Source organism: Lepisma saccharinum, chromosome 23 (assembly GCF_977018435.1).
Source record: "Lepisma saccharinum chromosome 23, izLepSacc3.1, whole genome shotgun sequence".
Lineage (NCBI taxonomy): Eukaryota > Metazoa > Arthropoda > Insecta > Zygentoma > Lepismatidae > Lepisma > Lepisma saccharinum.
In genome coordinates, this window is record NC_139251.1 from 10265707 (window position 1) to 10278150 (window position 12444).

General features: G+C 38.6%; 1 protein-coding gene across 2 annotated transcripts in view; it reads left to right on the top strand.

The window, feature by feature from the left end:
* Window positions 1-12444, top strand: part of LOC146005361 (arylsulfatase B-like) — a 253395-nt gene that overhangs the window by 179075 nt on the left and 61876 nt on the right. Inside the window, exons 1-2 of one of the 2 annotated variants that reach the window (XM_083144567.1) lie at window positions 4163-4227; window positions 9856-9962. In XM_083144567.1, the coding sequence (XP_083000693.1) occupies window positions 9864-9962 (99 nt within the window). In that variant the 5' untranslated portion in view covers window positions 4163-4227; window positions 9856-9863. Of the gene's footprint in view, window positions 1-4162; window positions 4228-9855; window positions 9963-12444 lie in introns of those variants that run through there. The other variant, XM_083144565.1, reaches the window with a different exon arrangement.

Sequence of the window (12444 nt, forward strand, 5' to 3'; positions counted from 1 at the left end):
GTTGACCTAACTCTTGCTTCAGAAGATGAAAACGGTATCTTTCTGCAACAACATTATGCTTCGGTTGAAAATGATTCAACAATACATCTTTTATTACTTCGTAAGTTTTACTAGCAACAGAATCTGGAGTAACTAAATCCCTTAAAACATCATATAAATTTCCTCCACAGAATGCAATAAAATGACTAACTTGCTTTTCCTTTGGAATACCATTAGCAACACAAATCTGTTCAAACCGCTCCAAATACGAATCAATGTTACCTTTATCCACATCGAAAGGTTCCAGAATCTGTCCTTGAATCCCATACATAGTCGCCAAATTGTTGTGTTACCAACCACGGTAATATGATATAATAAATCAGGTGGGTTCGATTTTATACAAAATAATCATTTAATCCATAACTAAGAATATACAACATGGCTAACTCCATGCTTGACAATCCAAATCAACAAAACAATTGAACATCCCTATTCAAAGATATAAAAACATCATAGATGTTTCACAATCTAGCTACTGCAGCAACATAACTGGCGAATAACCGTACTAACTTTGAACTTTCATTGGTTTGAAAATACATTTTCTTTAAGAGCATAATATCGTTTAATAACGACGATAAGATTCCTCTACTAAATTTCTACCTGAAAGTGTAATAATATAGTGGCATGGACGTGTGGTAGGGGACAAGGATGGCCACACATCCCTTTTAAGAAACAAATGTCAACCTAATAGTATATTTCTCATGTATAATTTAATTTCAGTCACAGTAATTTACATTAGTTATTATAATAGGGATGCATGAACGCAGTAATTACAAATTCAAGTGGTGTTTTTGAGGGCGCAATACTACAATCGGGGTAATATGCCTCGTTTATCCGCCTGGAAAAAAATCTGCTAACGTCCATAATTAGGGAGGATTGTCCTCCTTGACCCCTGTGCGCACGCCTATGCTATACTGACTTAGGAAAATGTAAAAATGTCATATTTTGACCTCTGTTAGCACTTCTTCAGTTTGTGCACTACTTTTTAATCACTCTGTATGTTCGGTTTGCGTTCTACACCTCGAGATCGATGCATGAAACGCGGTTCGGGGCTAAAGCTCCATCATGAAGGTCTCTACAATTCGCGATTAACACATTGACTGCCACCGTGTAACTGAAAATGTATCTCTTCTGGGCCAATCCGATTTTCTTGTTACTGGCCGACTGTGAATGAAATGTGTATCCATAATATCTCAATACAATTGAAATTAAGCCCATTGTTGAGGTTTTTGTGGTGTGTATGCATTTCTATACACGCGGCGTAGGTTTTCAATTTGACGTTGTATGCCACGTGTATATGATTTCATACACGTAATTATTCGCTTTGTGTTACCACATTTTGTCTTGTTCTTTCCGAATATCACGCTGTTTTAAAATTTTGTGGTGATCAAAGTACCAAAATTATCAGACTACTGGAGCACTAGTGCTTTGTTTGATTTTCCTCTTCCCCGAAGTATAATGAGTAGAAACAGAATTGAACTGCTTCTACGAATGTGGCAATTTGCAGACAATTCACGTGCTGTCCCTAATGATAGATTACATAAAGTTACGAACATCACCAACAAAGTCATTTCACAATTTCAAGAAATATACACACCAGGGGGAAAAAAATTGTGTCGACGAAAGTATGATACCATGGGGGGGAAGACTTTCATTTCGGCAATACATTCCTTCCAAAAAGAATAAATACGGAGTGAAAGTTTTCAAGTTGTGTGCCAGCAGGGGCTATACATGAAACATTATTCTTTATGTTGCAAATATAAACGGCCGGTAACATGTCAGTTCCTGAAACTGTTGTGTTACAGCTTGTAAGAGATCTTCTCGGTGAAGGCCGGTGTCTTTACACAGATAATTATTACACCACCGTTCCTCTTGCTTACCTTGCCATTGACAATAATACCCATCTGATCGGTACAATTATGTCTAACCGTAAATATTTGCCAGCAGATGTTGTTCAAGATAAATTTAGGAAAGGTGATATTGTAGGAATGGAAACTCAGGAAGGTGTGACTATTCTGAAGTGGAAAGATAAGAGAGATGTGTTAGTCCTATCTACAGCTCACTCTGCTGAAGAGGTAACTGTAACAGAAAGACGTGGTTCAGGAATTAGAAAGCCTACCGCAATTATTGATTACACTACTAGCAAGTCCTTCATTGATGTAAGTGATCAATTCGCTTCATATGGGAATGCTCTGCGAAAGACTACAAAATGGTACAAGAAAGTTATTATTGAATTTATATGGGGAACGGCTCTCGTGAATGCCTACATTCGCTACAGTGACTGCATCCAGTCCAGTAACATACACATAAATGAATTCAGGAAACTTGTAATCCTAAATATTCTTTCTGAACAATTACCTCCTGGACAGCAAACTCACTTTACCTGTGCAACAAGGCAGAAAAACTCAAACTCATCACTTGATAAACAAAGTAGGGGATAATGGAAGAAAGAAGCAAGGACGCTGTGAACATTGCTACAAAATCTATGGCAGAAGTGGAAATTCTGACTCGACAGGGAGGAAGTTTGCCAGGTGTGTGAAGACAGTATTTGACAAATGTCCAAAAAATCCTTTTATGTGCCGGGACGGGAGTGTTTCAACAAAAATCATTGAACTTCCAAAGTGTTCGGTATAAAATATGTCATCCTTATATCTATCTATATATCTACAAGGAACATAAGTTTACAAAGAAATATTATATAACGAATCATTTTGTAAGAATTATGATGTACTAGCAATGTATTAAATAATGTATAATCGTTTGCTGTGAATTCAAACCAGAAAAAATGTATTTACACATTTACCCTTCTTTTTTAGTTGTCAATACATTTGTACTAGTGAAAAGAATACGTAAGCGTAAATAAAGTTTTGAAGATTTTTTTACTCTTGTAAGACATTACAGAAATTAAAATTATTACTGCCCCATCTTAGCTGTACGCCACGGCTATTTAACAGTCATATAGTTTTGCTTGAACTGTGTATGCATTTCCATACACGCGGCCAAGAATCAGGTTCTTGTTTGTGTATGGAGTAGCATACACGTGGCCCAGAAGCAAGAAGCCATGTGTATGACATATCATACACACGGCAGTCAATGTGTTAAAATTACCACCTGAGCGCTAGTGTCGCTTCCAATATGGCGCTCTATGTAGGATAAATCTTTGTTTACATTCAGTAGTAGTACGTAATAACAGCGTGTTGTCATTGCTGGTATGGAAGCAACGTTTAAATTACGCGATATTTTCAAATATTGCGAATGCGATATGAATTTCAGGAACTATAACGAAGGTGAAGCCGTGCCGAGAACGAAGCATTTAATTATGATAGGCAAAAATAACACGGAAAACGCAGACGAAACTAATGTATACGCACTGGTTCTTCAAAGCAGTGCTGTTTCATCTGCACCTCGGATGTAACTGGGGCTCTCAGAAATGATTTAAAAATAAAGCAATTCACCTGTATTGTAACTTGGGCAGGAGAAAAATGTAATCATACCGTTGCAGTTTTTTCTCAAAAGAGGCAGGCTGGTTTAATAGCAACACAGGATAATAATAATAATAATAATAATAATAATAACAACAATTTCATTGAGGCTATCTTCAGTCTTCACTGAAAATTGACTTTCTGAATGAAACAGAAACATTAGCATGTCAGTTTTCTTTTTGTGACTCATCTTTATGATTACAGACATTAATTAATATATTTTCATCTTCACACTTAATTGACCGAAAAACAAAACAACTCCTTTCGAAATCAAAATGTAGAACTTGAGACATAGAGAATGAGTATGATTTCCTCCTACTTTATTTCTTCAGTTCAAATATTGTTTACGTTCCAATTTTTTCAAGTTATATGTTTGAAAAATAAATATACTTCCTGACAGTATCTAAAGGTTACAGTTAGAATACTGTCATGTATCATGTCCTTGCATACAGTTGATAGAGAAAAGAAGCCGACAGTTGGGCAACAGAAAATTGTTTAAAAGACAGGTTCTTATCTTAAGTAGGCCATTTCCCCTGCAGGCGAATTTTCGCTCTCTTTTGAACATTTCGCTCTATTTAACTTCCAGTTGCTTGTGACATTCGTCCAAAAGCCTTTCTGTCAGCTCAGTGGAGGTACGAGTGGGAATTGAATTGCTGTGACCCAAATCGTTTGTATGTACATCAGGTGACTCCATACGTGGGATTAGGTAAGGTAGCTGAAATTGATTGATTGATTTGGTGTTTTAAGTCCACTTTATGTACTACAGTAAGGCTAATCGAGACTGGACCTATAGTTTAAGGTGGGATACGAACCACTATGTGCCTCACGGGTATCGAACCCGGAACCCCTTGATTACGAAGAGACGACGGGAAGGCCTGTAGCTGCAATTAAAGTAATGAATTAAGTCATATCGACTGTTGACGTTGGTTTTAATCATAATAGGCGTGAGAACTGCGCGAGAGCAGAGATTTCTGCACCTGGTACGAAAATCGATTTTGGCGGCCTTTGTACCGAATTCGACCCCACCACAACTTACACGGGATAAAGATTATTCTCCTAACTTACTTCATTATATTAATATTCGAGCCCAAACAATTTCCCACCCTGTATCCTACAGCAAAACATGATGCAAAAAAACTTTTATTTCTTAACAGCGCCAAAGATTATTAAGACAAAATTATTCTTCAACAACGAAAGACAAAAACTATTTATGCCACATTCGCTATTATCCGTTTCTATGTTGTATTGGGTTGTATTAACAAGTTAATGAATTTTCATTATTAAGTTACACTCACTAATTGTGTATCAGTTATTAAAATTATCAAATCACGCAGCACTTAATACCATTCTGATATCCAGAATGGGTAAATTAAACACTAAACAATATACTCGTAACAACAATGTATATCTTGTATTTTTCTTTTTATTTATTTTTGTGAATAATGATTGATTAACTAAGAATAAAAAGGGACCGTTTAAATGAAGAGAAACGGATGTCCTGGTTATTTAAAGTAACAGGACACTAAACGCATACTCTCACCTATATGCGGTCTGAGGGGCTTACTTCAGGTGTTCCTCCCCCTTTTTTCTGTTGTAGTGGGTAACTTTCAATGTGTTACCTATCAGTATACTAGGATAGATTGGGGCGAATAGGGCCACTTTCAAGAAAATCACCTAGAATTACTGTATTGAATGTTTTAATGTAGGATTTTTTTTACAGAAATATAATGAACCATATGTCTTCTACAGAGTCCACATCAAATTTTGCATTTCAAAAATTTTATAATGTTATATAATATAAAGAGAAGAAATATATGCATTGGCTCTATTCACCCTAGCATGTCCGGCTGAATAGGGCCACTTGTAAGGTGAATAAGGCCACATATATTTTCTGCATATAAACTGCGCCAACCATACAAAATCATACATAATTTTGAAAATCACACAAAGTACAATATTTCAGAAAAGAAAATTGCAAGATTTGCATGCTCATAAGTGCTAATTTATGGAACATTCCTTTTCTTATGTTCCTGGATTGTTGAGACAACGTCCGCACTGCCTGTTCTGCTTTCCTTACGTCATCTTCACTGCATTTCTGATTTGTTTTACGATTATATTTCCTCATCTGAAATAAAAAGAACGAGAAAAAGAACATTACTTTTATTTATCAAGGTCAGGCCAATTACATACATTTCACATTTTAATCAGTTAAGTGGCCCTATTTACCCTGATTGGTTATATATAGAAAAGTGAGTTGGCAACCCTGCTTTGGTTCATTTACGATAAAGAAGGAATTCATGGCAAGTTGTCTCTGTCTTTGTTGAAGCTAAGAAAATTAAAGTTCTAAACTTTCAACAAAACAACAACGCCTAACAAGAATGAATACATGACAGAAATATTAACAATAGGCCATATTTCGTAACACTTACCTTCGATTGTTGATGAAAACTCCTGCCCAACACAATCATCATCCAACGTTTACGGAATCCAACTGCACAATAAACTTGTACAGACTCACAGTCGACACACTCTCACTTCTATTAAACGTTAGATTGATTTATGTTGTGAGTGGCCCTATTCATCCTATGGTCCTATTCGCCCCAATCTACCCTATATAGTACAATTGTTACAGTAAACAGATAATCATCAGTAAAATAGTGTTTCTATTACAACAACATTGTAAAAATGATGCACACTGCTATGAATAGTCACACCAGAGTATGATTTTATAACTCAGATTACTGAGAATATTGTTCTTCCTCACGATATATCGGTTGATAATTACTTCATAAAAACGCCAAACCCATATTTTCACATTTTGAACACTTTCAATTTTCAAACACCCTTATGCCCAAACGCAGGTCATTGCTTGATACCTTAAGCATGAAACCATCCTGAAAGAAATTGTATAAGATCGCTGTTTGAAGAGAAAAGTATAAACGTGATGCATTTTCAGAAATGGGAGTAAGTGTCATTTCAGTGAAAATATTGGATCATTTGGTGCACACTTTGAGGACCACTTATCTAGCCCATTTGTGGAAGGGATGTGAAAAGCACCACAGTACGGCATATTTTACATCCCCACACACACACACAAGACATTTGCTTGTTAGGCATTGGGTAAACCATTGAGCCGCTGTGGGTAGACAAGCAGGAAGAAATTCCCCACTTGAAATCTGAGTTTTCGTGTTAAGTCCACTTTATGGACAGATAGGCAGGCTAATCAGGACTGCCACTAGAAATCATTCAAGCTTGGAATCGAACCTCGGTCTCCCTCGTGGGAGCCAGACGGGATATCGTTCTTATTCTATTAGAGTGGCTTTCTATTTGTCGCTGTCTTTGCAATTTTATTTCACATATTATCTCATATTGTCTCACCCGGGATTTGAACCCAGGCTCTCTGGGGTCCTACTTCTACTCTACCACGAAGTGCCAAAAAGCTTGGACAAACGTAGCTCACATTGAAGAATATATAATAAGTAAACTCATAAGAAGACTATCTCTTTTTCACACAATACTTTGCTGACTGTGCGAAGTAAGCCTTTTCTTTCCCCCCTTTTTTTTGGGGGGATGCCCACTCAGTGGCGTATTTGCAATTTCATTTTTGGAAGTGAATTTTTTGAGTATGCAATTTTGCATATACAGTAAAACATCGTTAATCCGCACCCCGATAAGCCGGACAGGCAAAGCGCCCCCCCCAAAATAAGAAAAATTGCAGAATACAAGGTTTTAAATGTGGCTAGAAGTCAACAATCGCAATCGTCATATTGCTCCTTAACGGCTAAGAATACGTATATCCAACGTCCGTGGGAGAAATTCCCAAGGAAAAGGCAGTCAACCACTGATGAAATTCTGTTTCCCGCAGACTTTCGGGAAGAAGTCGCATTGACACAGGAATACCGTCGGCATATTCTCGTAAAACTCTGGTCACTATAATACGTGGCCGTACAAACCTATGCTCTTTAAATACACAATAATAAACGTGTTTTATTGCTATAAACAGAGTTTTAATGCACTTTCTACTGTTCTTTTAGGTTATTTCAGTTAATCGGACTTTCGTTAAACCGGTAAATTTATCCCCCTCATTAGTCCGGATTAACGAGGTTTTACTGTATGTTATGTTACCAGTCAGTGAGGATGGAAAAGATCGTATTGATTTTGCCCAGGATACGACCAGATGGAAGAGAGTTAGTTAGTTAATTAGTTACGAGTCATTAAATAAACTCTTGCTTTGCGATTCAAAGTACCTTACAATATTGGTTCTAAAGTAAGTTTTTAAATCTACTGATAACATTTACACGTAATTTACAAACACTCAGTATATTTTCATTCTAAGAAAGCAAAACTCATACACAAAATGGGCTATCGAGCTATAGTAACACTTGACTAAATTTCTGTTGCAAAGTTCAAACTTAATTATTTAACCTACCTACCTACAAGTTTCTTGTGAACATTTTAATACATGTTTGGTGAGGTTGGTCAGTTGGAGATTGGTGTCCTCCTCTAATCCACAAGGCTGCATACCTTTCGGCAATGAAATATGAATCCACGACTATTGCGACACCGTCGTATGCGACACTAGCATTGCTGCCGTCATATGCGACACTGTATGGAAAATATATTCCATGACAGTTGCGACACCTTCATCTGCGATACAAAGTGTAAATAGCTTCCCTTCACACTTTATCCAGGCTTAGGACTCCCAGCATCATGGAAGCTTGTGTGTTTTTGTAAACCTTTATTAGTTTTCCTTCACACTGGCATCATGGAAGCTGGTGTGTTTAAAAGCTGGATGTATTTATCCTTTGTCAATGACGGATTTTTTAGATCCCTTGTCAGTATAGGAGCAGACTGAAATCCCTTGTCAATGTAGAAGTGTTTAACAGCTGGATGTAATAATCTTTGAAATCTGGTAATGTAATGCGTCGTTTCTCTTGTAGTTGAACCAACGTCTTACTATTTTCATTCTAATTTCTGAACGTACGCCATTCTCCTCAAAAAGCTCTTAAGATCTCTATGCATTTTATAGTCTGCAAACGCTCTTTGTATTCTCTCATCTAATGTAATGTTCTGACTCGCCTACGTTTCCCTTTAAGATTCAAGGCCTTCCTCTCACATAAGTAGTCGTTGTACACAGCTTCTAATCTTAAAGTCTTCACTAATTGGTACACGTTAGGACTTGACTTTTCCGTCAATATATTAACTGTATGGTTCCATCCCTTGACTGCATTGTTAATCCTGTGCCGCTGTTGAGAGCAGTTCCACATGGAAATGTCGAAAACAGAGATGTTCATCCACTGTTCAACGAAATAATCCATAATCGTAGCCCCTGGCAAACAGAGTTTCATATTCCTCTCTGTTAATTCTTCTTATTGAAGCATTTTAAAATCTAGACACATTAAAACTTGATACTTACTTTTCCCCTGGAGATTATGAATGACTATATCGTCAAATGTGCTTCCCCTGGAGATAATCGTTCATGTGAATGAAGGTCGTTATGAGGGTGGCTTTATATACTTACCGTTACTTAGCAACCACCGAAAAAAGGCTGAGACGAACACCTGCGGGTCTTGAAGACTTGCGTGCAGAACTGTACGTACGCAAATGTCGCTAATTCTTGTAAACAAATTAGAAATCGTAGGGGAAAATCCAACCAGTGTCGCTTATGACGAAAAAAAACAACAGTTTTTCCTTAGTGTCGCAAATGACGGTGTCGGAAATGTCTGAACTCCAGGAAATCTTTGTTGGCTGGACCATTAATGGACACGAATGATTTTTCAATTGTGTTTGTTACAGTTAAGAAATGGTATACTACATGCTTTCAGTTCTATTTTCTTTGAGGAGGACAAAACATGCCTGGCAGGGACCAAAATAATTTTCATTTGCTGGGGATAAAATGTTTTGTAGGAGGGAAATCACCGGCATCCCCCCTCCCGTTAATTCGCACAGTGCTCTTGCTTATAGTAAGCTATATCTATTTTCGTAGTCAACACAGGAGAGTGGGAAACTAGCCCCACACGAAATGATTCTAATCACTGGCGTAGTGAGGATTTTTTTCTGGAGTGGCTGCAATAGTACAGCATGCACAATATGATATTTCGTATTTTTAGAACTTCCCACTGTCAAAAATGGCAATCAGGGCAGGGGTCATTTTAAGGGAAGTTCGCATTTATCACTCTGGTTTCTTTCCGAGTTTTTCACTGCTTTTATTCGAACATTTTGGTTTTCTCAACATTTCGGAGGGGGCTGTAGCCCCGTCAGCCCCCCTCTGCGTACGCCAGTGGTTGTAATTATTAACTAGTTGCATTGAAGGACAAATATTTCATCTTTTCAGGCTTGAATATGTCGAATATTGGAACCCTTGTGACAACATTTCTACTGTTATTCAGCGGTGTGCATGGGAAACCTCAACACATCATCTTCATATTAGCAGATGACATGGTATGTAACTACTTTCTAATATGTTAATGTCATATACTATGATATGGTTTTCCTTTTTAATGGCGTAGTGGTAACTTCGTGGCCTTGTAATCAAGGAGTCCTGTGTTCGATACCAGCTGGAGGCACATGGCACAGTGGTTCGGTATCCACTTTAAACTGTAGGTCCAGTTTCGATTAACTTGTGTGTATAAGTGGACTTAAAACAACAAATCAATTACACTGGTCTACAAAAATGAACTTTATTTCTTTCACAAGAACAAAATTAACTAAATCTAGAAGTATTGCTGATTGCGAATATATTTTTAGATTTTTTCCATCAAGCAAGGTTCTTATGTGACAGACATATAAATTTGTATATCAGTACTTAACGTACCTATACCGCGTCAGGCATCTAAAAGTACCACCTGAAATAGCGAAGAAACCAGAAACAGTAGCGATGTGAGGTTTGCGGGAAACAATAATATCAAATGGGGCTCGTAAATCGGAGGTATGGGGTGGGTCGAAAAATATCGACAAATGGGGCATCTGGAGCAAAGTCATATTTTTTTTAATGGAACGATATACAATAACATGCATAATATAAAAGAGCACACGCAGAGAATCATCACAACGCCGTTGGTCTCATGCATCTACTGCACATAGGAACGACGATATGGCCATGTGAAAATATGTAAACAAACTAACAAGTGGCCCAATTGACCGTCAGTACCACGGCATGTAAGACTTCTCAGGTGCCTGACAGAACTGCCTTTACGCAGAGCAAGTTTTGATAGCAGGTCCACGAGATCGTGTTAGTTCATAGCAAGCAGTCGTAGTGGTAAGAGCGAAGATTATGGTGTTCACAAACATAGAAAAAGCGAACATGATCCTGATTTATGGGGAATGGCGAAATAATGCCTCGGAAGCCTACCGTGTGTACGCAGAGAGATATCCGGACAGACGACAGCCATCTCGACGTCTGTTTGGTAAGTTATTTATTAAATTAAGAGACACCGGAAGTGTAACACCACGAGCACGTGTGCGGAACAAGCCAACTACAGGTGAGGCAGGTGCAACAAATGTTCTCGCCGCTGTTGCTGTGAATCCGCACGTTAGCTCCCGTGAAATTGCCAGGGATGCTGGGATGGGTCAGCGAAGTGTATTGCGCATTCTGCACACACACAAGTTTCACCCATATCATATCTCCCTTCATCAGGAACTTCACGGGAATGATTTTGTGGACCGTGTTCGGTTTTGCACATGGATGTTACGACACGACACACCCGATTTGTCACGTATCCTCTTCACTGACGAGGCAACTTTTACCAATCATGGAAATGTCAACCTAAGGAACATGCACTATTGGTCGGTGACAAATCCACATTGGTTTCGCCAAGTGGAACGCCAGCGCCCATGGAGTGTGAACATGTGGTGTGGTATAGTGGGTGAACATCTCATTGGCCCTTTTTTTATACAAGGGACACTGAATGCTGACCGATACATACAGTTTTTACAACATGAACTGCCTGTACTATTGGAGGACATACCACTTCAGACAAGGAGGGAAATGTGGTACCAACATGACGGGTGCCCAGCTCACAGTGTAAGACGCGCTACAGCATGTGTGGAAAATACATTTCCAAATCGTTGGATTTGACGTGGAGGGCCTGTCAAATGACCGGCTCGTTCCCCAGATTTGACACCGTTAGACTTTTTCCTGTGGGGAAAGCTGAAGGACATTGTCTACCGGGATGTGCCAACAACTCCAGAGGGTATGCAACACCGCATTACTGCGGCCTGTAGGGACATTCCCTACGAGATGCTACATTCTGTGCAACGATCTTTGCGTGGGCGCCTCGTTGCCTGTATCGCAGCTGGCGGCCACCACTTTGACAGGTTTTCGCTTCTTACGCAGTGGTTCTTCGACATACTGTCATGGTCATTTTCATTATGCTGTAACACTGTCAAATACATGGTGCTGACGATGTCTACTGTATTTTTTCTTCCTTTAACACGTTCTGTCTTCGTCTTGTCCAATGGCTTCCGACATCTCATACTTGTACATTCCGTGGTACTGACGGTCAAGTGGGCCACTTGTTAGTTTGTTTACATATTTTCACATGGCCATATCTTCGTTCCTATGTGCAGTAGATGCATGAGACCAACGGCGTTGTGTTTCTCTGCGTGTGCTCTTTTATATTATGCATGTTATTGTATATCGTTCCATTTAAAAAAATATGACTTTGATCCAGATGCCCTATTTGTCGATATTTTTCGACCCACCCCATACCTCCGATTTACGAGCTTCATTTGATATTATTGTTTCCCGCAAACCTCACATCGCTACTGTTTCTGGTTTCTTCGCTATTTCAGGTGGTACTTTTAGGTGCCTCACGCGGTATAATGCCATTTTAGCTTACCTAAATCGTTGAAGATAATGATTTGCGGGCATATTTTGTATTCGGGTCATTTCTCTTCATAGAACAGCAATAGTCAGAAAGCA